This window comes from Dysidea avara, chromosome 4 (assembly GCF_963678975.1).
Source record: "Dysidea avara chromosome 4, odDysAvar1.4, whole genome shotgun sequence".
In the NCBI taxonomy this organism is placed as follows: Eukaryota; Metazoa; Porifera; class Demospongiae; order Dictyoceratida; family Dysideidae; genus Dysidea; species Dysidea avara.
This window is the reverse complement of record NC_089275.1, coordinates 39,239,879-39,266,982: the sequence shown is the minus strand read 5'-3', so window position 1 is coordinate 39,266,982 and position 27,104 is coordinate 39,239,879. Positions and strand designations below refer to the sequence as shown.

General features: G+C 38.5%; 3 protein-coding genes across 8 annotated transcripts in view; 1 reads left to right on the top strand and 2 right to left on the bottom strand.

Annotated features, from left to right (window-relative positions):
• The window catches only part of LOC136253850 (CAP-Gly domain-containing linker protein 1-like), a 72,189-nt gene that overhangs the window by 21,441 nt on the left and 23,644 nt on the right, over positions 1-27,104 (bottom strand). The window contains exon 6 of the mRNA XM_066046511.1: positions 3,863-3,919. Within this exon, the coding sequence (XP_065902583.1) occupies positions 3,863-3,919 (57 nt within the window). The remainder of the gene's footprint in view (positions 1-3,862; positions 3,920-27,104) is intronic.
• LOC136252089 (P2X purinoceptor 7-like) lies at positions 13,912-17,219 on the top strand. Of its 5 annotated transcripts, none has more exons than XM_066044450.1 (4): positions 13,912-14,324; positions 14,520-14,753; positions 14,807-14,969; positions 17,028-17,219. In XM_066044450.1, the coding sequence occupies exons 1-3, from the start codon at positions 14,038-14,040 to the stop codon at positions 14,967-14,969; spliced, it is 684 nt and encodes a 227-aa protein (XP_065900522.1). In that variant the 5' UTR covers positions 13,912-14,037; the 3' UTR covers positions 17,028-17,219. The 5 variants fall into 5 exon arrangements, with proteins under 5 accessions (XP_065900522.1, XP_065900524.1, XP_065900523.1 ...); XM_066044452.1 differs by lacking the exon at positions 17,028-17,219 and having other exon boundaries at positions 14,520-14,608; positions 14,679-14,753; positions 14,807-16,957; XM_066044451.1 differs by lacking the exon at positions 17,028-17,219 and adding an exon at positions 16,744-16,957.
• LOC136252087 (uncharacterized) lies at positions 14,946-17,799 on the bottom strand. 2 transcript variants are annotated; one of them, XM_066044446.1, is made up of 9 exons: positions 17,238-17,796; positions 16,995-17,178; positions 16,766-16,934; positions 16,143-16,704; positions 15,907-16,093; positions 15,626-15,859; positions 15,404-15,575; positions 15,204-15,352; positions 14,946-15,154 (listed from the first exon to the last, which is right to left on the bottom strand). In XM_066044446.1, the coding sequence occupies exons 2-9, from the start codon at positions 17,143-17,145 to the stop codon at positions 15,003-15,005; spliced, it is 1,776 nt and encodes a 591-aa protein (XP_065900518.1). In that variant the 5' UTR covers positions 17,146-17,178; positions 17,238-17,796; the 3' UTR covers positions 14,946-15,002. The 2 variants fall into 2 exon arrangements, with proteins under 2 accessions (XP_065900518.1, XP_065900519.1); XM_066044447.1 differs by having other exon boundaries at positions 15,055-15,154; positions 15,200-15,352; positions 17,238-17,799.

The following is a 27,104-nucleotide window of genomic DNA, read 5'->3' as shown; positions in this document are numbered from 1 at the left end:
GATCTTGACACATTATCATCATGGGCTGATATTTAGCAAATGGAATTTAATGTTTCAAAATGTTGCATCATGCAGATATCTACACTACATTCTGCTAGTGAGTTCTCCTATACAATGTACAAAATCCCCTTAGAAGTTGTTGAGAGACATCACTATTTGGGAGTACTTTTAGATAACAAGTTGTCATGGACCCCTCACATAAATTCAGTGTGCAATAAAGCTAATCGTCTACTGGGATTTTTGCGAAGAACTCTCCACCATTGTCCACCTCACTTAAAAGAACATGCATATAAACAGATCGTCTTGCCATCTATTGAATACTGCTCTTCTATCTGGAATCCACATCAACAATCACTCATTCACAAGTTAGAGATGATACAACATCGTGCTGCACGTTTCGTGTTAAATAGACCTTGGAGAAGGAATCATAGGGACAGTATAACTGAAATGTTAGTGGAATTAAAATGGCCAACACTGGAAGATCGTAGGAAACAGGCACGTCTGATGCTGTTGTTTAAGTTTGTAAACAAATTAATTTATGTTCCAAATCAGTATCTGCCAGTGTTATCTCCTGCAACAAGTACCAGGGCAAACCATCCCTTGAAGTTATTACAGTTGTATGCCAGAACAAATCGATATAGTAACTCTTTCTTACCAAGATCAATACCAGACTGGAACAATTTAGATATGGAAGATCTTGACAATATAGACTTACTTACTTTCAAAAACCGTTTGCAAAATGCATAGACATTAAAATTTTGTTTTTGTACATTAGCGATTTACCCAATGGGTTTTGCTAATCAATAATAATAAATAAATAAATATATGTATCCTGGTAATCATCTTTTTTGAGGAGGTGTGTTGTATCTATGCAGCCATGTATGTAACTTGAATAGTGTGGAGTGGGACTACATATGTAAGCGCACTACAACAGGATTTGATTCTATAAATAAAGTAGTTACAAAGAGATGGTACAACATTCACGTGTTTATGGACACATGATGATCTCGTTTAAAGTCTACCTGTCTAATAAGGACCATTTTTGGATTTGCTAGAAAACATTGGTCACTAATACAGGTTGCACTGTACCTAGACACCTTCACTCTGTAAGACAAACTTAGCATGGCTTTGTTGCAAGTGGGTGTACACTCCCATACAATAGACTACAAAATTCCACTATATACCACAACATAATTCATTATGTCCATTGGGGTCTCACCACAAAAAATTATCAAATGTAGACCATGACCAAACCATTATTCACAAAAAAAAATATGAGGAATTTCAAATAGCATTTTTTGAAATAAAAGGATTAAAGTTTTCAATAAAGTAGTTTTGAACCATAATTTAGGGATCAGTGGAAAAATCAATCAAGAGCCTTCCATCATTGAAAATTATGTTTAAAATATATATATACACAGTGCAAAGGTACAGTAAATTTTGTAAGCAGAAATGGACCAAATTTTCATGAAAATATTTGTGGTCATAAGTGATAAGCACCACAGGTACTACAAACACACCAAGTTTCATCAAAATCTGAAAGGTGACCCTATATTCCTTGTTGATTTGACATGCAATTACCCATAGTTAAACCTCACTATGAATAGTATATCATTGTTATCAGCTTGAGGCTAAGGCCGAAGCAAATATTCTATGAGTGCAGGTGTGTAGTTTCTATCCATAGTTTGAAACACTTGACTTCATAAACATGACAATTGCTGAAACTGAGGTGTTGATAACAATTATATCATAAACAGTAGTCAGTAGTTACGTATGTACACTTGTGTGTGCTGCTCGGTTTATGTAAACAATAGTTAACAAGCTGATCGGTGTGGAAAAACCCCGGGGCGGTGTGCACTCAGCATATTTGAGCAGTGCACACGCATGTAGACAACACGCATGTAAATAATCACGTACACAAATATTACACAAGCAACAACACGCATGTAATAACACCCTTGTAATATCATGCATGCAATAATACACATGCAAATATCATGCATGCAATAATACACATGTAAATATCATGCATGCAATAATACACATGCAAATATCATGCATGCAATAACATGCATGGAAATGACACTCATGCAATAACACGCATGCAAATAAAATGCATACAAATATCGTGCTGAATAAGCCATAAAGAAAATACAAGCTGCCTAGCTTGTGGTATTTATCGAAGCCACTGTTTAGTATTAAAGTGCCCGATAATACCATCCCTAACCCTCAGTAACCAATCCTACAATGAGGTAGCAACAGTCCATGTATCAGTGTCAGTCAGTCACAACATTGGTCACAAAACTGTGAGCTGACAGAAATGAGATATCAACAAAGATGTGCTTGTGGACTGACATAGGTGCTTGTGTACCATGTGGCAAGTTAAGAAAGGTGCAGACCATGATGAACATAGCCATATACCTGGCTGTAGGTAAGCCTGGCTGTAGACTTGTGAAAGATAATGATCGTCTATATCTTCAAATTTACTACGTATGGTATGCTAAACTGTACATCTACAACCAGCATAGATAAATACCAATGTGTACAATTGTATGCATATGAGAGGCTTTTGCTCGTTAAACGGTAAATATATGCAAGGGCAGCCGATGAACGGCATTTTCGAGCAGAGGTAAGACAACTCTGCACTACGCTACAATAAAGCTAAATTTGCTGACCAGTGTAGATAAATACCAATATGTACGATTGTATGCATATGAGAGGCTTTTGCTCATTAAATGATAATTATATGCATGGGTGGCCAACAAATGGCACATTTAATTCTACCTTGATTGTTACTATTGACAAACTATACATTATGACTAAAGTCGATAGGAACTAGTATAGTAGGTGGCTTCCATTTTATTGTATTGCTTTTTTATATTCATATAAGTATACTAACATCCTACATCCGCTTAACCTGCATGCACTACTGCTACATGGCATGCATTAGAGCTACGTATGCATAGTTTGGAGATAAACGGGGAATCCAGATGTTAGGTGCTAAATGTGCCTGCATCTGCCCTAGTGAGGAAGAATTTCTATTGCTATATATAGCCAGTACTCAGTCATATCAAGCACCCAATTTCCCCTAAACTCTGCCAGGATGGTAGAGAGCATACCGCACAACAAACAAGTGCTAACTGTACAAATATTCACACCTGTTCAGGTAGCATTTGCCAAAGATTAAGAGCTTGTGATTAGAATCGGACAGGGTAAATATGAGGGAGCAGTGAAAGTAGAAAACAAACTGACCACATTCTTAAACAATTAATCTTCTGGTGCTGCCAGGCAAACCCGGATATCATAGTTGTAGATATGCATACAGGCTAACAAAGACTATTTTGCTGATGTTACCATTCCTTGTGATGTCCGCATGAAGATAAAAACTACTGAAAAGCTTGATACATAAATACCATGACTTACAGTTTGGCATTACAGTTATGGAATATGTCGATTTCTGTGGCTCCCGTAGTCATTGGTGCATTAGGCTCTCTTCCCCTTGACCTTTCAAAATGGTTAAAAGTATTGAATTTTGATGATAACTGATACCACCACTGCTTCAAAAGACTGTTTTATTAGGGATTTTTATATTGTACAACATTACTTGAGTGTTGTAACATAGTTAAGTAGTTGAACATCCCAATTCCTTGGCTAGGTGTGGGGTTCTTGTATCAGTTTTAAATGTAAATAATGATAAATGCATTTGCAATGCATCAATATAGATTCTCACATATGCAGATGACTCATCTAACTCAAACACACTAGTTATAACACAAGCATCAGCAATTACACCTATTGTATAACTACATATACATACATACAGTGCTACGAGTGTGCCATACATGAAACATATTCAACTTACAGTCTCAGGATCATTGAAACTGATCAAACAAGGCTCATTAGCTGTGGAGAGTGTTTCCTATGTGGTGGAAAATACTGCAATCATGTGGAAAGAAAATTTTGAAATTTTCATAGAAAAACAATGCAATGAAGCAAGGGAGGAGGCCTGCAGTTACATACCTATTTACTAATGAATTGATAATTAATTCCTATGTACTCAGTAGAGCTGTGAACCTGATAACAAATTCAAAACCGGTTAACTGGTTGCCAATAACCAACAGTTAACAGGTTAATTGGTTGTGTATACTAAAGTGATATTGGCAGACATAATAGGTACTCAACAAGCCAGCTGGAAGCTTTAGGGTGGTATCAAAGTGACCATCAACATCAATAACAGCTATTACAATCACATATTTACACATGCTTTGAGGTTATGTTATGATGTTAACACTTGTCAGAAGGGGTAATTTATGGTTTACCAAGTGGGTGGGCAAAACCAGTTTAAAGGTTTCTTAAGCAGTGATTGGCTGACCTAGACAATACCGGTTTATTGGGGTAAGTAGAATTCAAGGAAAACGGGAACAGGACGGGAACAGAAAGCAGGAACGACCTACGGAAAATGCCTGATAAAGGTCATCATGCAATATGCATGTGGATTTTACAGCGCAGTGTGTCGTTGCAGCATTGTTTGGATTTTTCTCTAAAACAATCGAAACACTCTAATAGAGCATTCACTTACATTAAAATACTCTAAATAGACAGTCAAGAATGTTTTGTTAACTATCCCACATTGAATTGATGGGCTATACCTGTCCTACATTAGGTATACATAGACTAGCTAAGTCATCAACATTAAAAGTTAGCTACTCCCTTGAAACCATAAAATTTAAAATATCGTAGGCCACTACAAAGGATTCTAATTAACTGACATGCAGTGCCTGCATATAGATTTGGGAAGTTGTACCTGCAACCTCAGAAAAGTCACATTATGGGTATGTGGTAGTTGCGGTATGTGTAGGTGTATGTCTCCAATGAGGAGACTAAGCAGTTATGAGGACTCCTCTTGGAGACACTTCAGCCTGAAAAAGCATATACCAGTGCTGCTACATACTCCCAAAGCCTATAAGAGGCACTGTCAGTTAATTATAGGGTACTTTGTGAATCTCAGTTTTCATCAGTATTTAATGAGTAGTTTAAAATGTTTATGGTAACTAACTTTCAATAATTATATTGATGACTTACGGTACTGCCCGAGAGCAACATCGCACTCGCTCGCTCACACATGCAGCTTCGCTGAGATTAAAATTGTTAATTAAGGGGTATGGCAACTGTTTCGTTCATAAGACAACGTGGCAGCTGTATCGCTCGTGACAATCGCAAGCAAAACAGTTGCCACACTCCTTAATTAGCGATTTTTTAAATCTTGAGCAAAGTTGCGTGTGCAAGCATGATGTTGTACTTGGGAAGTACCATAGCTAGTCTACAGTCCATCAATTCACAGGCCATCAATGTGAGTCCCTGGTGGGATAGTTAACAAAATAGTCTTGACTGCTCTATTAGAGTATTCCATTGCAAGTGACTGCTCTATTAGAGTGTTTCAATCGTTTTAGTGAAAGGATCCAAACTATGCTGCAAAGACACATAGCGCTGTAATATCCAACCTGCATATTGCATGATGACCATTATCAGGCATTTTCTGTAGGTGATTTCCGTTCCCACTTTCCATTCCTGTCCTGTTCCTGTTTTCCTTGAATTCTACTTACCACAGCACTAGTACTCAGTCATATACAGCCTGTTGATATTATAGACTGTACAATCATGACTGAAGTAGGGATTACATAATTTCAACTAGTATAGCAGCAGGTGTTTATGACCTCCCCTTGTTTCATTTGTATTTCTATGATCCCTACTCAATGTAGATTTTCTAATTTTTCCCTACACCTACGTACATATTTGCAATAACAAAATTCAATATCGATAAACCATCACATATCACATAAAAGAAAAGAATAGGCCATGCAATCAGACTATAAACATTAATTGCATGACAGAATGCGCATCCCAATTACTGAAATGTGAAGTGCAAAATGATTATTCCACTTCTTTTCCAGCTATGTTACACCTGTTAAACGGTGTTAAAATTAAAAAACAGAAAGAGAAGTGCCTCTGCAATCAATTCAGTCAATGCAGAAATTACTAGTGAATGCAAGCCATGACTATTAATTACTGAAATGCGTCAGACCATTCCGATTCAGTTTCAGCTATGTTGCATGCATTATATACAAATGAAAAGCAGCACAAGAAACACCATAGAAAACCTAAGCACTCATGCGTTACCGCGGGGGCTAAAAAGTGGCAATTGTACAGTTAATACAGCTAGTGGCTATATAGTTAGTAGAATGTGCAAAGCACACTCAGCATACTCTATCTAGGGTCTGGAGGCATGCCCCCACAGGAAAATTCTCACTTTGAAATTTTAACTGAGTAAACATAAGTATAATAAGCCATCTTAACTAAGTGAAATCACTATTCTCTAGCAGTGGTGAAAGGCACAGTGATACTGCTAGAGTATGGTTTGAGTTCAACTTTGAATTCAAGTGGTATAGGAATACAACCTCCAGAAACTGTAAGATGCTTAATTCTATTTCGTAATAACACTAAAATGAAACCTTGACTAGTAATATTTCTGAATCTATGTTGCAACTGCTTTCAAAGAGTTTATTAATTTTGTGGCAATTACTCATCATCAGAAATTCCGCAATCATACTGTGGTTGTTGTAAAGTTGGAATTTAAGGCAATGTATGGTTTTGTCATTAATTTTACAATATTGAAATAAAGAACTTTGTACATATACACATGTACACCTACGTACATATTATATACTTTCAACTGCACCACACAAGTAGAAGGAATGTATGCAGCGGTCACAGTTTGTTCGTTCTAAGGCTATTCAAAATCAGAAAATTTAGAAAATAAGTGAAGCTTGATCAAGTAAGGCCACAGCCCTCAAATTTATAGATGCTTAGAATTTCACAACAGCTGTAGTGGACATTGTAGAGTCGTTGAATGACCATTCGTGGTAGACAATCTCACCACTGCTCCTCGAGTCCCTCCCAGTTATCACCCTTTATACTTGTGCCAACCTCTAAAATCCTCTGGGATGGTCTTCATCGTGGACTACTACTACATCACCAACCTTAACATTAGACAACATACTGGTTGTACTTGAGTGGTGGTGAGACTCTCGCAACTCAAGGAGATACTCTCTGCTCCACTGCTTCCAGAAATGATTCAACACACTGTTCAAGTGCTTAGCTCTTCTCTGTGCTGTACTACTACTTACTTCAAAATCTTCATCATCATTATCCGGCTGATAATAACTGAGATTATCAGGTAACTTAAAATTCTGTGTCCCACCAATAAATAAGATGGTGTCAAAGATTCATCAAAAACATCAGGACTCACACAGGAGAGTGGTCTCAAGTTATTAATAGCTTCAATTTAAACAACAGCAGTATGTATTTCATCTACATCATATATAAACTTAGCCTGCCCAATCACTTTCCTAAGACATCACTTAGTGGACTTAATATATCTTTCAAAAACTCTACCTCACCATGGAGTCTTCTCCAAATTAAAGGACCATTTGATACGGATGTGGGACAGATAATTCGTAACATACTCATCCTTCAACATAACGTCAATTGTCTTAGCTGTAGCCTTGAGTGTCTTGGCATTGTCTGAAAGGAATTTTCTAGGCAATCTTCTCCAGGCACAGAACCTCTTTAGACATCATACAGGTGTTACAGTTGATAAATCAAGCACTAGCTCAAGATGGACTGCCCTGGTAATACAACATGTGAATAGACACAACCAAACCTTATTACTGTAAGAGACCACCTTATTTCAGACGACCAGCAAAGTCAACTACACAGAGGTGCTTCATTAACTCAGAATTTTGGAAGTGGTGGTGCAGGAGGAGCATGAAATGGCCTTCATTCAAAAGTTACACACTTGTGGATATGCAATATAACCACACTTCTCCCACCTACAATCCAGTATTTACTGCAAACCTCTGTGAGTGTCTCCTTTACCCCATTGTGTTGCACTCTTCGATGCGCCTCATTGGTACTTCTTGTCTAGAAGTATGGGGTGCCTGGCAGTAAACATCACATCCGCATTCTGTAACCTTTCTCCACATCTCCACAATCCACCTTCATCTTGAAATAGTATAAACTGGATCTTTCAAGTAAAAATTTATCATTCAAAGCTAAACTAAACTGATTCTCCTTGATCCACATTTCCTCTGCTTTAGCTACATTGTATGTCTTGTACTGTAAGCTCTGGAGACTGGGTCACCTTTTTCAGTAAGCGAGTAAACTTTAAAACATAAGCAGTGACTCTATACAGCCTATGGGGGTTGCTGTATCTCTTGCAATCAATCAAGTTACTCAAATTCGCTGTCTGGGAGGGTGCAAGTAGGTTGTCTTCACTCCACTTTCAACTTGATGTAATCATCGGACATTTTATCTGGTAATGCAGTCTCATGAATAGAAACATTCAGTCACATGCCTCCCTCTCTCCACAGCTTGTTTGTGGATAGTTCCATAGGTGTCAGTCCCCTTGAAGGAATGTCAGCAGGGTTATTTTTACCAGCACAGTGATTCCAGAAATTTACAGAGTCAACTTTCATATTTCATCCACTCTATCCTGGACGAAAGGTTTCCACTCCATTTCAACACCCTTTATCCAAAACAGTGCAACTTGTGAATCAGTAAAACACCTCAGTTCTTCCAAGCTCAGATGAGTGGTCATGCATGTTATGACATCCACCACCAAACGGGACAAGAGAACAGCTGATAACAACTCAGGTCTAGCAATTGTCTGTGATTTAAGAGCAGACATGCATCTTAGATACAACAAAATTAGAATACCTTATGCCATCTCTAAGTTCTACCAGGTAAATGACTACTGCATATGCTGCAGTGGATGCATCACAAAACCCATACAATCTATAGTGTCTTGTCTCACTCTGTGGGTTGATGAGTAAGCATCTAGGAAACACAACTGGCTGGCTCTTGCTAAGATCGTCAACTAAGCTGCGCCACTTACTTAACTACGTATATCATAGAAACGTCCACTGATGCTGATTACATTCCTCTTTGTGCGACTCAATAGTGTAGCTGCATTAGCCACATCAGCAAACTCAAACAAAAGTTGATCTGTTTGAACACTCCAATGAACACCCAGTACGTGTTCACCAAGTCTACTAGAAACACCAGTAGGGAGTGTCACTTCAACATATTTCTCATCCATATGTTCAACTGGCTTCTGTTGTGAGGCGGGGTCAATCTTAAGTCGTCTTTCATCCATTTCCGCTCAGTCTCCTAGTGAAGGCAAATTAGTTTCAAACTTACGAAGGTTGAATGAAATGTGGCTCAATATTTCCTTGGAGGTCGAATACAAAGTGTATGCTTCTTCTTCCCTATCACCTCCAGAAACTACATCGTCTAGATCAATTGCTACAAGGCCTTCACTATCTCCAATTGAGAGGAACAAAACTTCTCAATGTGATGCTTGGTGATTGCATTCAATAAGAAGGGACTACATGATACACCAAATACAACTCTTGTAAACCTAAGATGAACTATTTCTGGATTGCTCACATCTACGTTAGATAGTGGAAGTCAGAGGTCATATGTGACTCAAGGATTCCCTGTCTCTAGTCCCTACTGACAAACAATCGTTGTCAATAGCTGCGTTGGAGCAAGAAGAGGGAATCAGAGATCTTATGAGGTAGTATGTATTGTGATTGGGGGCAGATCTGGCTACCAGCATGAGTTGGAGCTGTTTGTAGTGCCACACATTTGTGACCCACTGATGGCACAATCAGTTGATGTGACCTCTAGTTACAATACTCATCTTGCACAACTTGATCTGACAGACATCCTAGACAGCAGAACACCAATGGAGGTTGATGTACTGATCGATTCTGATGTTTACTAGAATTTAGTAACTGGAGAAACAGTTAGAGAAAAGTACGGTCCTGTGGCTATCAACACGAAGCTAGGATGGGTACTCTCTGGACCCACAGAACCAGTTAGAAGTGTAAGTCTTTTACCTCCGATCACACTTGCATTACACATGAACACCATAGAGGGTGATGAACTTTATGCAGTTCTCAGGTCTTTTCTGTTAACTAGAGTCTCTTGGGATTAAGGGGGAAGATGACATCACGTATGATTACTTTACAAGCAATGTTCAGTTTCAGAATTACAGGTATGAAGTGGCCTTACCATGGCGTGAGTACCATGAACCTTTACCTGATAACTATGATCTTAGCTTATGAAGGCTACACGGTCTCTTGCGAAGGCTGAAACAGAACCCGACAATTTTGAGAAAATATAATGCTATCATTCATGATCAGCTTAGCAAGGGAATCGTAGAGAAGATTGACCAGTCAGATTCCACACCTAGGAAGATCCATTACTTACCCCTTCATGCAGTGATTCGGCAAGATAAGGAGACGACTAAGTTAAGGGTTGTGTATGATGCATCTGCTCAATCAAATGGTCCTTCACTTAACAACTGCCTGTACACCAGCCCGAAATTCAACCAGAAGATCCTTGAGATTTACTAAGGTTTGCAAAAGCTTGAATGGCTGACATTGAGAACGCCTCTATAATAATTTCTGTGACTCTAAATGATCGGAATGTTTTAAGATTTTTGTGGGTAAATGACATACAGTGTAAATGACTTTCAGCTTTAATTCCGCTGAAGGGTTACTGGGGTTATGAGCCTACACTAGAGCAGTCTGCAGGAGAATAGTTTGACTAGAGAGTTGACATAAAAGGAGGTAGAGGTGGGTGGAGAGGTGAACACTGGTGCACTTTTGGGTTAAGTGTTGATTCAGCTGTCATTGGACTATCAGACTCTACTATTGATGGGTTAGGATTCAGTACAAAGGCACCTGGCATTAATCTGTATTCATCTTGCTACAAATAAGCATTCCAGTATCCAAGATTTTTTAATAAAACATTTCTCCATATATTCCCCAATGGGATAGGATAAAATGTCAATAAATGAAAATTTTTCCTACATTAATGTAGGAAAGATTTAGTGCCACAAACACTAAATTTTCCCTACATTACTGTAGGAAAGATTTAGTGCCTAAGCATTAAATCTCTCCTATATTACTGTAGGGAAGATTTAGTGGCAATGGAATTAAATCTTTCCTACAGTAATGTAGGGAAGATTTAGTGCCAGTGGCACTAAATGTACTAAAACAGCTACGTTGAGGTATGTAGATGTCATCGTTTTTGCAAAAAATTCTCTATTGTACTGTACTTGTATTGTTCTGTTTATATTTCAACATTCATTTATCAACAGTGGTGCAGCATTGTTAAAATGCACATCTCTGTAGAAAATTGTGTTGGTCTACATGAATGCTTTTTACACCAAGCCATTGTTCTAGGACCATTGTCTTTATAGAGCTTTGCGTAGGTGAGATCAAAGGAAAAAGTGTACTTGAAATTTCATAAAGTACACCCGAGAAAAAAGTGTACTTTAAATTCATGAAGTACATTTGCCCAAAGAGTGCTTTATTCTACGATTAAAGCACTCTTTGCGGTGCAATAAAGCACTCTTTGTGGGCAATAAAGCATAGTTGCCCATGTGCTCTAGGGCAGGCTAATAGCCCACAGCGCTCACACCAGTGTGACTAATCACTCAAGCCATTGAAGACTGACAGCCTGGGCCATGCTGAGTGGTCAATCACCCCCAGCCAACATGGGTGCTACCACTGGATTGCTTTTATAAACATACCTAAATGCTTTGATGATGAGTGGGAGAAGGTAATTTTACTGTTTAATTTGCTAATGCAAACAGACAAGTCCTGGAGATATCACGGAAATACTTCACCATGTGTCACAATAGGATCGATTGTGGGTTGTGACCAAAACATGCTAAAATGTGTGATGAATGTCTACCATGCCAAACTATGCATGAGTTACTCTACCAGTTTGTGTGCTTTCAGGCTGCTAATAATTCTTGATGCTTGTTGATTATAAGTCCTAGTGTATGGTGACCATAAATCATTTAAAACATTGTCTTGCTTAATATGAAAATATAGCTTGAGGTGTGCAGCCAAGATGCCAATAAAGTACGAGGTTTCGCCTCGTGCTATATTGACATCTCGGCTTCACACCTTGTGCTTTATTTTTCATATAGCATGAGTAAGAAAATGCTTTAACATATATGCAAAGTAACATACTTCAACAACAACAACACCTTCTAGCTTGCATAGCTGTTAATTTAATTTACAAGTACTGGTTTGACTGGTTCTTCCACTGGTTAGAAATCATTTGTTCAGTTGCTTAGCTTAATTAGCTGGTATGAGTGGTTAGCATTCTATGTAGCTAGTAACTTATACTAGTGCTTATGTTAAATATTATATCAACCAACATATGACCTACGTATCTCAACTTTGCAGCATAACCTTACATTATTTACAGATCTTACACAAACATAATAAAATTAATGATCGCCCATTAAGTGTCATTAAAGAAAGTATTATCAACAAAATCTAGGAAATGACTGGAATGTGTTAATGAGAAATTGAGGTAGTATATAAAAATAGCAGGAATATCTTCTTAGGAGCAATCTATATATGTAAAGCTGAAATAAGCCATCTGTCCATCTGATCGTCACGCCGCTTACTCACCAAACATGGCAAGAATCAACACAATCTGTGCTGATAATGAAGCACTCATCATCCAGGTACTCTAAGATTACTATCACGAGTTCATGTTCATTCTCTACAGCACATAGAAGGTGAAGGTGTAGAGAAAACTTGAGCAACATTCCTTTGAAAACCACAACACAAACTGTTCAAGTGGTAGAACTCCTGTCTGGCATGTAGGAGGTCCCATGAGTTCAAATCCACGTAGTGGTTTTTTGTTATTTTAACAGTACCGTTTGGTGCACACCTTTTTAAGTTTCAAATTTTAGCTCATAGTATCTTGGCACGCAAAGCACATATCAATGCGAAGTTTTAGCGAAATTAAATTCCCATAATCTGGCAACTCAAGCGTTGTTGTAGCAAATCAATATGTGCCTTTGTTTGCTCTTCATAGGGTGATGAAGGCACTGGTGTAGGGAAGTATCACTAAAAAGTTGAGCTACATTCCTGTCAAATCATACTGTGGCAATTTGCACACCTCCTTTAACCTCAAGTTATTATAGCCAATCAGGGTTCAATCCCCGCCTAAGCCATAACTTTTTTTTAAAACTTATTAGACCTTTTTGATGTACCTTTTGGTTCTATCTACCATGCAATTGTTTATTCACAAACTCTTATGCTCACAGTTTTTCAGCGCTGGCTATAGGCTGCTTTACATCATAGGGACTCTTATAACACTGCTGTGGTAGGACTGGAAAATTGCCACCAAATTGTGTGTTTGTCCAGTGTGTATGTAAACTTCTTTGAGTTCTTCCCACTTAATGTTCAGATTTAGCTACCTCATACAGTAACTGCTGTGGAAAATAAGCAACTTGGATACAAAAGCCATACATGTAGTTTATCTTTGCCCAACTATTTCACTAATCCTGCTTACATCCTTTCACTCTAGATCTACTTAAAGGATCATACATTAATATTAATAGTGATTTTTAAATACCCGCATGGGGTTTTGTATGGCAAGAGGTATATGTGTCACTACAACAATAAAATTGAAAGTGCAAAGCGTGGGGAAGTAATTCTAAATTGCCATGCAGTAACTATATAATTGCAAATTGTGTTGGCTTATATAAAATTTGCATAAGTTCATTTCTTTCTGTTGACAGTAAGGTATTTCTCTTTCTTGGCAATAAGGTAAACGTCATGTAAAAACTGAAATTGTGCTATGTGAACACCACCTGTCATGTAGGTATATAATTATACAATTGCCTTAGCTTGCATGTAGATTAACTAATCCTGTATGTTCATTTTCTCACTACAAATGTGCTTTAAAGATGGTATAAGGATCATGTACTTTAAAGGTCAACTGAAATGGAAAATTCATGTGTGATTTTATTGTATGGATGTATTGTTTGTATCAAGCAATGCACAAAAACACCATTTTAATAATTCAATTATGCTGATATTGTGAGATATTAACCCACAAATTCTTAATACGTCACGTATAATTATTTTCGTGATGTCACTGAAAGAACGGAAGCACGTCTTTGTATGTGTTAGAATGGCGGAAAGTGATAGCTGCAGCGACTCTTTGGTTGATGATAGTGATTCTGACGATTCCCAATCGACAACATCTTTGTCTTTTGTGGCTGGTGAAGAACTGTTGTTGACTGGACCGTCAGAAGTGATGCCGTATCGCTTTGAACCAGTGTATGAGAGCAGGCTCGAAGAAAGAGAGGAATCTTTCAGTCTACTGGCGGTCGAAAGAGAGGAAACAGAGGCTGATCGCGTAGGAAATATTGATTGGTAAGCTACATACACTAAGTTGCGTAAATAATACAAACTGTGTATGGTGCAGGGTTGCATTATATAGCTATATAGCGAAATGACATAAGCTAGCTACCCATGGCTATGTAGCTATAGCCTATGGCATAACTTTGTTGGCTAAGCCTCATTGCCCATTACTGTTCTATGATTTAGTTGATCCACATTGTTATCTAGGTGCAGATGTGGCCATTGCATAGTAATGGCTACACAAAGAGAATCAATATGCTGTAAGGAGATTGAACAAATTAATAGTCTTTTGGAAGGTGATGGCTTAGCTGTTCGTCCAGTGTGTATTTCAGAACATGCAGATTTTTCTAATGTGTGTCTGTGTAGAGCAGTCCTAATGGTAACACTGCATAGCCATCGATACCATTATGGGAGTGCTGATGAACCAGTTGATGAAAACAGGTGCTTATGGTCTTTCAATCTGCCAGTGTTGTATGATGTGTGCATATTTTCAGAAAATTTCGATACTTGGCGTACCGACAGATGACTTGGTGGGGATGGCACTACTTGGGCAGGCACAGGTGTGTAGTACTGCCCTCCTGTGTAGTATCAAGGATAAGACAGGAATTTCCATCAGATGAATATACAGGTCATCAGCATCCACCAACTACACCTTAAGTAATTTTCATGTATCAACACATACAATTATTATTAATTATTATAACGTGAAAATTGTGGTATTGTGTCTTTATCTGGATGTTTATATTGACTAGCTAATTTTGGTGGTCCCTTTGGTACTGTAGGTCTTTCCTCTGGGTGTGTAATGTAGTGTGTAGCCTTACTGATTAGTTCCTCAGCATAGTCTAGTAAATGCATATGATAAATAATATTGTTACTGTCCTTGTTACTTACGATATGTTGGTGGTACTGGAACAATTTTAGGAGTACATTCTCCTTGCTTGGCCTTTGGAAAGCATAGTCTCATCCTCTCCATTCCAGACTTTGTTACTGCCTGTTTCCTCCCATAATTTTCATTAAAATGCATTAGGGCAATTAATAACCTGCATTGTATTTATTTAATCATTTGTATATTATTGTAATTATCACCTTACCTGCAGTACATTCCTTCATATGAAAAGGCTAGTAACTTAGGAGCAAAATGGTTTACTACACTATGGTAGCTCTCCAAGCTGTTTGTCTGATGGTGTGGTGACAGCTTCTTGACATCTGCTATGAGTCTCTCATTGCAAATGACATCACAGACCTTTTCATAGACTTTGCCACCTTATTAAATTATAACTACTAGGTTCCATTCATAATTATTTGTATTATACCTGGCTGGAGCCACTTTTTACGTCGATCTCCTAGATCTTGAGTGTGGTAGCAATTCTCATGCTGATCACATAGATGTTCCATCAGTGATTTCCACCGAATAGCTATCTCCTTCCCATCACCACCCGGTGTTTTCGCCGCACACCAGTACATGTGGTTGGTAATGCTTTTAATCCACTCACCCACCACTTCACAATCTTTGTATTTAGCTATCTTTAGTAGCTTCTTTTTAACACCTAGGAGCAAAAATTATAGAGTCAAACATGTACCCAAAATGACAAACCTTTTGCAACATGCCAAACATCAAAACGATGGTCAATATCTGGATAGCTTTGGCTCACAAATTTTGTAACCTGCTTGTGACGGTCAGTAATCAGTGCACCTATATTTATTGATTTCTCCATTAAAAATTGCAGAGCATTTTTCAATCCTTCCTTTTCCATGTGATTGCTAGATGCTACCAAATTGCTCTGCATAGTTAATAACATTATGAATAAAGAAACATTAGTTGTGGCAAACCTGAACAAGCTCTAGGTGGATAACTTTGTTGGAGGATAGGTCAATTATTCCGTATGACCCATATTTGGCAGAATGCCCAGGACTATCAGCACGTCCATCACCACCGATAGTGAGTGGATTGCCACTAGCTCTACACTGTGCTAGCAATTCTGCCTGTTTTGTATCCCAAACTGATATGACTGCTGGCTCTAAGTACTCCTTCTGATGAATGTAGTATGCTCTATCTGTAATGCATGCAATGATCATGTGAGATAGCACCCTGAGGACTTTTGTAGCTGTTTCTCCACTATATAAAATAGCTGCAGATAGTAGAATATTTCCTGAAGGGGTATCTTTGATACGTGGTTGACTTGCCCACACTCTTTGATATCCACAATGATGGCATACTTGCTTTACAGTAATATAGGTGCCCTTTGGCTTGGTTATGACTCCAGGACATGAGCTGTGACACAGTGTACAGTGTGTAAATAGTTGTATGAGTGCTGATCTAAATATTATGTATTTGATTTCATCCCTTGTTGATCCTGGATCAGCTTCAGTGGATGGCTGCAGGTTGTCATCACTGTATTAATGCAAATTAGTGATGATTAATTGTTTATAGGTGTGGATGAATCAGTACTCACTCTGTTGTGGCTTCGTCTTGAGAAATTTGAAACGAGTCATCAATATCACCGTCTTCAGGCTCACTTGATTCAGTGGTAGTATCTGCATGAGACATGAGTGTAAGAGGGGGTGCTGCCAATAGATCATACTGGGTTCCAACTGATTTTGTGCCAGGAGTAGTCATTGGGTCTATTCATTGGATACAGAGTATAGTAGCTATTCCATACTGTAGTTTGTTTTGATGCTAACCTTTGTCATCTGCTTCTGACTGTATTTCTGTAGGTGTTCCTGACTGTATTTCCATAGGAATCATACCTGTTGAAGTAGATGCCAACAACAGAGGGCTGCCTACGTCTTCAACTGGGGAACTACTTCTTGGATCATCCGCACTTGATTGCATGGTTGAGCTGGTGTCTAGTAGCTCTTCAACAATCTGTATTAATAATGTTTTAATATATATAATTATTAGCTATGTTGTTTTTTCCAACATACTGCTTTTTGCTTTCTTCGTTCTGAAGCTGGTCTACGAGATTGTGTTGACACTTGGCAGCTGTTGCTACTGCTACCACTGCGAATAGGCTAGGGGAAAACAGTTGGAATGGCGTCTGGCTTGAGGCACGGCTTCTTGGCTGGAATGCCCATTTCTTCACGATAAAGTCGCCCTTCTGTGTTAAAGCATTCAGGTTCGAAATGCTTCGAGCAAATTAAGGAAGCAGTTGTTGGTCCTTTCCAATCCTTACGCTGTTGATGCACAGCCCTTACCCACTTCGAGCGAACAGCTGCATCACTAGGAAATCCGTGTAAGCTGTAGCCCATACCTCCTTCAGTGTGACAACCAGCAACTACACAATGTCTTGGCATAGCGTCTTCGCTTCTAATATCGTCAGGCGTTAAAGTGAACTTGAATTTAAACTAGATTTTGATAGTTATAGCTATGCCGTTTTATGCAATACGCGTACCGGAACTCTTCTTGTGACGATTTATGATGTCACAAAATTACCAAACTTTATGGGTTAATATCTCGCAATATCAGCATAATTGAATTATTAAAATGGTGTTTTTGTGCATTGCTTGGTACAAACAATACATCCATACAATAAAATCATACATGAATTTTCCATTTCAGTTGACCTTTAATACTCTAGTAATGCAATACTTTAGAAAGTTTAGCTGTATGTACTGTAAGAAGCAGTCCGCCACACTCGGAAGTAGCCAAGGCGAAACACAGATAATTTCAAAGGGATTTACCACCCATTGTATAGTTTTATTGTAAAATTATCATGTGCGCAACTTCCGTTTCCAATCCCGGTAATCATTATTATATCTATGATGGAAGTCACTGGTAGGGAAGACTCACTATATAGTTGAGCTACATTCCTGTCAAAACCACAAACAATAAACTTTGGTGCTTTGCATCATTAATTTCAGCAGGATGGCATAAGGAAACTTTAGGGTCAAGTGGGTCTTATCCACTTCACTGAATATTTTGGTGTGACCTAAAGGAGATCACGTCTGACTTAAAGCTAACAAGCTCAATTGTAAATACTCAAGAAACTTATGTGGAGCCACACCCACCATTCAGGAATATGTTTTGCTGTCTGTACGGGATATGTAGAGCCACACCCACTTATCGGAATGGTATCAGCTGTTCTCTGTAGGCATGCATGGTATCATGCCTATCTTTGAGATCCGTGTTGCTACTTGAAATGTGGGTAACTAACTTCTGGAAATTCTGGATTGTTGTAGCTGCATGTAGACTTACATGGAGCCACACCCACTTATCAATCCTTGATAATACATAGCTACTCACTTCTTGCAGACAACCCTTTCTATAATGTAAAAAATGCAGGGTTAACTAATGGAGCTTGGGACTTAAGGATGTTTAATCTAGCTCTTGAGTCTCGCCTCAATTTTAATTAAACCAGATCACATGCAGGTCAGATCCAGATAACTATTTGGGTCAGTGGGTCAACAGTACTGACCCACTTATAACGCTGGTGTGAAAGTTGCAAATAATTTGTATATAATACTCTTTGTTACTTTGATCCTCCCACACTAAGTACATGAAGACAATACAACATATCATTGGTACCAAAAGTACATAATAATCAAAAATAGAGAGAGTTTCCTACTGAAATAAACTCCCGAAATACACTGAGTCAAGTGATGATGCAACAAGCTATATATTCATCCAACGCGTTAAATGCTTTGACCTACAGTACAACATGAAGGGCACAACTCAAGGGACACAGTATATCTCAGTAGAAGTCACTAAAGTGCAGTCCCATTGACACCAATCAACAAGCCTTTCACGTGACTATAAGTATCCTTAAGTTTACTGATAACTTAACTCATTGTGTTTGTAAGGACTATATTGAGAGTTGGACACTCTCTCTATCTTTTACTGTTATGTACTATTTTTTAATACTAGACAGATGCTGAGCGAGCCTGTTGAAGTATTGATAGCAGTGAAAAATACTGAAACAATGTAAGGAAATCTGGAATTGCATAAAGAGTTCAAAATATTTTATGGAGGAGAGTGTCTAAGAATTAATATAGCCTGTACAAATAGGCATGTGTGAAATAACTACTGTACAATAATAATTACAATGACAACAATTTAGTTCACAGGTGTAGTCAGCGAGTCAGCGGAGTATGTTACTGTGACCAGCTCATCATTGTCTGAAGTTGTCGGGTATTGATCATCCTGCAGGTCATCATCATTGGAGACACTTCCCCAGTCCCACAGCCACTCATCTCTGTCTTCATCATCACTGGCATCCCGATCATTTCTCAAAGACAAAGCATGCCAGTGTGCACTACCTCTTTGCTGCTGGATTCATGTTGTCCACAGAATATAATTTAGGCATGTGCTTATCATTAGTGTATCTTCTGCAAACATTCAACAGATACACCCCTGTATAGAGGGAAAACGTTCCATACAGACTGAACAACATGAAGATGGTAAACTTAGCAGGCTGTTATGAAGTTTGCACATCTTTCCAATAATGGCAGGATCATTAAACGAAGGAAGTTCCCGATTGAATGGTGCCGCACTTTGCAAAGAAGGTTGGGGCATGCTAACATGTACATTTCTGGTTTTTTCAAGTCTCCTCTGCACCTCCGTCATTGCAGCTCTTTGACCGCATATATTCACGACTTCTACGCTTCCTCATTTCTGCCTCTTCAGGAGTTTCTGCATCCCTTCTGAGCCTGTACTGCTCCCTCCTACATTGAAGACATTCGTTCGTATCCATTCCATCACTAACAGTAATCTACACCGATAACTCTCATGATATGAACCATTACACATACCAAATATGGCTAAGCAGTAGTCTATGCCGTTAACTTCCATGAAATGAACCATTACACATACCAAATATGGCTAAGCAGTAATCTATGCCATTAACTCCTCCCTGAAATGAACCATTACACATACCAAATATGGCTAAGCAATAATCCACGCGTTAAGTCCTCCGTGGTTGTATGGACTATGCACACCCTATAAGGAGAATGGTCTGGAAACACGTGTAAGGTATCCACTTTATATCGTAATTTATTGTAAATGTGTCCATTACACCGCTGACTCACTAGTGTGGAGCTCGCTCAGGCTTGCCCCAATTATGTATTCTTGTTGGTACTAACCTACATTAGTAATGTTCTTGTTGAACGATGTAGTTTCTTGGGCTCGGACTAAATCTTTCCAAGAGATTTAATGCCTTGGCACTACATCTTTCCTACATTACTGTAGGAAAGATGTAATGCCGGGGCACTAAATCTTTTCTATAGTAATGTACTGTAGGAAAAACTGAATTCCGAGGCACTAAATCTTTCCTACATTAGATTTAATGCCAGGGCACTAAATCTTTCCTACATTATTGTAGGAAAGATTTAGTGCCCCGGCATTAAATCTTTCCTACATTACTGTAGGAAAGCACCCCTATTTAGTGACATTTTCTGCAGAACCTGTAAAATACTTTAAAACTTTTAAAACATACTGTCAGGTGGAAGGTAGTCACTGGTGCTTACTTTACAGTGCGTAGTTACTTCGCTTGGGTTAGCGATTTTCAGCTTCAGAGCAATTTTCTGATGGCTGTGTCATTACCACTTCAAAGTCAGCATAACAATGCTGTAATTGAAACCACAACTCCACCTTAGGTATTGTTGCATCATTGTGGCACCTCCACTTTAGTTGTTTACCTTTATAAGTTGTTGACTTGATGTTTTTACTTACTCAAGATAGTCCAGATTACTAGATGGCTTCCTCATTCAATTGTGCGATATCTCCCCTTAAAATGTATGGGGAGCCCCGGAGAAAAATGTACGTTTTTTTTCAGTTTTTAAGCACTATGCATGCCACATTACCTAATTCCAACCCAACAAACTATACATTTCTGAGATTGGCAATCAGTACTCTATCTTTTGAGCATATAAAAAGTCCATTTTCCAAAATTTAAAAAATTGGGTTGCAATGCCTATTACAAATACTAGTGTGTGATGACATCTGCTGCAAGCATGACAGCGACCTTGTGAGTGACACTCACAGCCTAGATATCACCTTCTCAGATGCAGGAAACACCTTCCACTCTTACAGAGACACTGCTTTCTGTCTTCAACTCGGCATGCAACTTCACACTTGACAGGGGGTGGGACTGATTACAATAGCAGCAGGGTATTGTGTCTATTACCTGACACCAGGGTAGTGGCAATCAGAGAAACCTTGCCTTCCTTGCGAGGTATCTGGCAACTTGATTAATCCATACTTACCCTTTCTCTGACTCGGATTTCATCTTCAACAGCTTCTATTAGTGATTTTAAGTTCCAGTCAGTTTCTGACATATTTCTACTTATCATCGGCTGCAGCTCTTCAGGTAGCTTGCTAATAAGGGGTTTTACCCCAAAAGATTCCAGACTACGAACATGAGAGCTCACACTATCAAATGAACAATGTAATGCCTTGACATCGTGGGATGAGGTGACTGCTTCCATATGAAGAAGTGCATCCATATGCTTATCTTGGATCTGTGTCTTGCTCTTAAACCTCTTATTGAGTGTCTCAATCACGTTCTGATAATTGGCAGTTGACAGGGAGAGCCCAAAAACAGCTTTATGAGCCGAATGTTCCAATAGGGAGGAGAGATAGTTAAATTTCTCAATGTCTGTGAGTTGTGTATTGTTGTGGATTGCTGATTCAAAAAACTCCCAAAAGGTTGCCCACTTAATAATTCTCCACCAAGGGCCTTAATTGTAGTTTGGGAAACTTCACTCAAGCAGAGGGAGATGCACTTGACTTCATTACCAGATCTGTGCGAGTTGTGACACTGGCAAATGTAGTGATGGCTGCTTCTAATAGCTTATCTATCTAAACTAAGCATTCCAATATAGTCTCCTTATAACCGTCTGCTTGCTCTATTTCTTCAGCTACAGCACTCTCTTCACCTTTAATAAAATCGATTACCTTGCTGTCCAATGGTTTAGTGGTCTCAAATTTCTCTTTTGATGTCAACTTAATAATAATAGTCTTTCCTTGTCAGGTGTTTCACTTGCCAATAGCTCTTCAACATGACAAACGATCTTAGTAGCGGATGCCTTGTGGCCCATTCTTATTCTCTTCTTCTTCGTTAAAGCCTCAATGTTGCTAGTTCAAATTTAATAGTCATTTAGTACAATTACAAAATCAAATCAATTCAGTCCAATTATCACCCACTATGAAATTATCTAAAAGATAAAAGCAAGGAAACGACTGTACAGCACAAGTCAGATACTCGTCCTTCGGAGTACCATTAACCCGATCCCAAGGAATTCAGGACTGTGGTTACGAATCAACGGCAAGCCAGATTCAGCATGTACAGATTTCTCAGGAGTAACTTCTGTGGTTCACTGGTTGACAGAATCTCAAAGGACCATGTATGAAATCGTTTTGTCATTGTTCCTTCTTTGCAATGAACTTTACAACTACGACTGAGATGGATCAAATTATAAAGCAACCACTATCACATGTGTTTGATCACATGAGAAACATTACAACAGAATGCAAATATAGTTTCTAAATGATCATACAGTATGATAGTAACTGTATAGTAGGGACCACAAAGGAGTAGGCGTGGCCCACAAAATAATATTGCCCAAAAACCAGCCTCAATTTTCCCAGATGACAATGAAGTAGTATTGGTTAGGTAAAACTAAGCCCAAACAAGCTTTCAGATTGACCCAAAATGCTTTCAACAAGTTGCTACAGAATTTTAAAAATAATTATTTAATGGAATTTTCTAGTGACTGACTGACTGACTGACTGACTGCCTGATTCCTTCAGACAAGCGTAACTCGATAACGGCTAAAGCTACAGGCTTGCTTTTCACAGTTAGATGTCGCTTCGGCCCAATAGGTGCCTTTTGGCATACCACAGTACGTACAATACATTCTTCATGGACTTACCAGTGTCCTCCTTTGTGTCCCATTCATCTTTTCTGACAGCGTAAATGTCGATTTGGCGATAGCACATGATGGCTTCCCTTTGTAACAGAAATCGTCCGTATTTGTCATAGTGACTATTTTGTTAGCAGAGGCGTTTTTCAAATAGTTCTTGATTCGTACTGCTGTGTAACGGGTTGAACATAGCTGACAAAGAAGCGTAGTGGATACTTCATTTTTCAGATGATAATTGATATAACTGGGGTGCACGGCACTATTTCTTTCGGTATACGTGGAAGAATGTACGATCTATGGCGTGGATTGCAGAGGTGCTTTTCGAACAGTTCTTGATTCGAAATGCTGCGTAACGGGTTGAACATAGCTTACAACGAAGCGTAACAGATACTTTACTTTTCAGATGATAATTAGGGTGCACGGCACCCTTTCAGATGCGGTATGCATGGGTTCACCAGTCATAATAACTATTTACAAAAAACAGTTAACAAACAAATGCACAGAAAAAATTGAAATTTTCAACTAGAGTAGGGACCATAACACATCGATAAAAAGTACTGAAACAAGCTGGAGTAATGCACGATATTAAACCATAGTAAAACAATAAGAAGTGTTATATCCCTATTGTGCATTTCCGTTATGGTATCTTGAGCACAGTAGGGATATAATACTTCTTATTGTTTTACTGTGATTTGATATCGTGCACTACTCCAGCTTGTTTCAGTACATTTTATCGATGTGCTATGGTCCTTACCTTAGTTGAAAATTCCTGTGTACTTGTAGTTATAAATCCTAAAAGTTTATAAATCAAGTTAACTAAGTTCAAACAAGGATCGAATTAAAGGAAAGGCGCCTGACCTTCTATCAGGGCAAGGTCAAGAGCCCTATGGCTAGCCGGGCAGCCACTATGGGAGCGTACTCCCCTGAGACAAGCAATCGCTGAACGCAGCAGCGAAAAACTAAGGTGACAGTGTAGCCAAGCCATAACACTACTGTAAGGAACACCCCTTTTCAAAGACAGCAAATAGGCCAGACGCTTGTAATAAGGTTTAAATTTGCACTTTAGAATAATCCCTCTTGTTTTAAGTGCAATTTATTGCAATGATCCCTACTATCAAGAGTAAATAACATTATTTACTCTTGCTACTATGTAGCTGAACTGACTTGTTTGTGGCTGAACTCTCCACAGGGTGACATGCTTGCAGCTGAACTCTCTCTAGAAGCTGAACTGAACACTTTACAGGGTGAATTTTTAAACTGAACTCTATATACAACTGACCTATTTTTGGTTAAACTCTCTACAGGGTGACTTGTTTGTAGCTGAGCATTCTACTGGGTGACTTTTTAAACTGAACTCTACAACTGACTTGATTGTGGTTGACCTCTCCACAGGGGTACTTGTTTGTAGCTGAACTCTCCACAGGGTGACTTATTTGTGGTACAGGGTGACTTGTTTGTAGGTGAAGTCTCCACAGTGTGATTTGTTTATAGCTGAACTCTCTACAAGGTGACTTGTTTGCAGCTGAACTCTCTCTAGAGGCTGAACTCTACAGGTGATTTGTTTGTGGCTGAACTCTCTACTGGGTCTAAGAGCTGCCATGCTTAAGGAGATAATAGTATTACTAAGACAAAAAAATACTGTTGACCATAAAAATGTATACAAATACCCACTAGGGACATAAGTAATAGCATAGAGTGGGGGGGAGGGGTTGGTGTAGAAGGGATTGGAGAGTGGTTACACATTTGTAGTAGGTCAATCATGGAAGTATAACAATGTCAGTGACAGTAATGATAATGCATGAGCTAGTAAGAATAGAGTGGATTAGACAACTGAGGTGGTCACTGAATAGTGTAGCAGTCGCATAAGCATGGTATTACATGAAAGCAACAGTTAGGACATGTCTGTCTGCAGGAGCAGTGATAACTCGCAAGCCTATAGTGAAGAGCATGCATGCAGTGACAGCAATACTAGCAATGAAACAGTGGAAGTAAATTACTTATAGCGGAGTTGTAGTTCAATAGTAGTGGCAACAGTAATAGCAGACATGCAGGAGACATAAAATTCATGCAGCAGCACTTGGTATATCATGAGGTTGCATATCATGCAGCAGCAAGAGCATCACACAGTACTCTGCTAGTCTCCGCTAGAGCTGAGCGATAGTACAACTATCACTATCACGATTTGATAGTAACTTTTATATCACGATAGCAATAGTATCATGATAGTTACTAGCAGTTATTAAAAACATGTATAGACACATGACTACTCCAATTACGTACACACCACCACACATCGGCTTTTCTAACACTCCACTAAAATTGCTATGCGTCAGTGTTACAGTTGTTATCTTTGTTGTCCATGTTCAAGTTACTAGTCTTTTACAGTTTTCAGAACTTCAATGCTATCATGTTTGCTTTTGTAGTTTTGTTACAGTATGGATAAGTAATCGCGATAGCATGATAGTATACTATCAAGATGACGATTGTTAATAGCTATCACGATAATCGATTGATCGCCACTATCGCTCAGCTCTAGTCTCCGCACTCTCAGTAGTAGGGTTGTTTTAGTAAGGACTTTTAGTTTTAATTTTAGTTATAGTCATAGTCAGTTTCGTCAATAATTTTAGTTTTAGTTATAGTAATTTTTCTTAATTCCTTTTAGTTATTGATTTAGTTATGGTTATATTCTCTGCGTTATTTTAGTTTTAGTTATAGTTTTAGTTAAAAATGTGAAAATCTTAGTTATCAAACGGTACGACTTAAGTAGGAATCCAGGTGAAAATTTCGTGCGCCGCCAAAAATTCCGCCTTTAAAAATCATCCTAGAGATATCTTACGAGACGAAAATCACCTTTACGGAATAGTACTAGTCCCTATAGTACATAAAACAGCATTGAATACAACAAAACGCTTACAGGTGACTGGGTATTAATTTTTTTTAAATCGCCAAAACTCGAACTTTCTCCTCACTGCCTCACTGCACAAGCCTAGAGCCCAAACGAAGCAGCGCATGGCCACCATTTTACACCACAATAACAAACTCACCAGTGGGATGTGCCTTTTGGGGTTCTGACGAGTGTGTGCCCTCTGCGCCTTATCTTTTCTTTTATCTTCAATCAGGCTGCTTGTCTTCTTCTTAATCCAACAAAACCATATTGAGGCGTTAATTTTCCGTATCAATACTTTCTTTAAACAGCATAATAGATGCCACAAGATTGTTTAAGACGCTTAGACCTCTCGATTATCTATGCTTAGACTACGCTACTGTACGGAGGGATAGATTATATATTCCTTACTGATATAATCTATGACGGAGAGTAACTGTACGGAAGTACTGGTACTAGATAGCTTCATGATAGGTCACAAGATCACGTCCATTCTTCATTCTACGCATTATCGATCTATCGATTGAAACCACGATGACACACCCCTTTTCACTAGCTGTATTTCAGTGACCACACCTTCAATTTGGAAGGCTGACTCGACACACTCTACAATCGATCGAAACCATGCCCCTTTTTGGCAAGCGGACATCTTGCAGGCTGCCTCGAGATACTCTAACACAGCATTCACTCTAATAGAACAGTCACACGTTTATAGCTAGCTGTACGCCTTAACAAAAAAACTAAACAAACTAGTATATTAAAAATTATAAATTAAAAATAAAGTAGGAATCCAAACTATAAAAAGTAGTGAAACAATAGAAGAACAATGGTAGCTATTACAGCATAGCTCGGTGGGAAATTCCTACTTTGGCATTTAACACAAAATAATGGCTATATCATGCCAAAGTAGGAATTTCCCACCGAGCTATGCTGTAATAGCTACCATTGTTCTTCTCTTGTTTCACTACTTTTTATAGTTTGGATTCCTACTTTATTTTTAAATTTATAATTTTTAATATACCATAGTTATAGTTTTAGTAATATTTCTA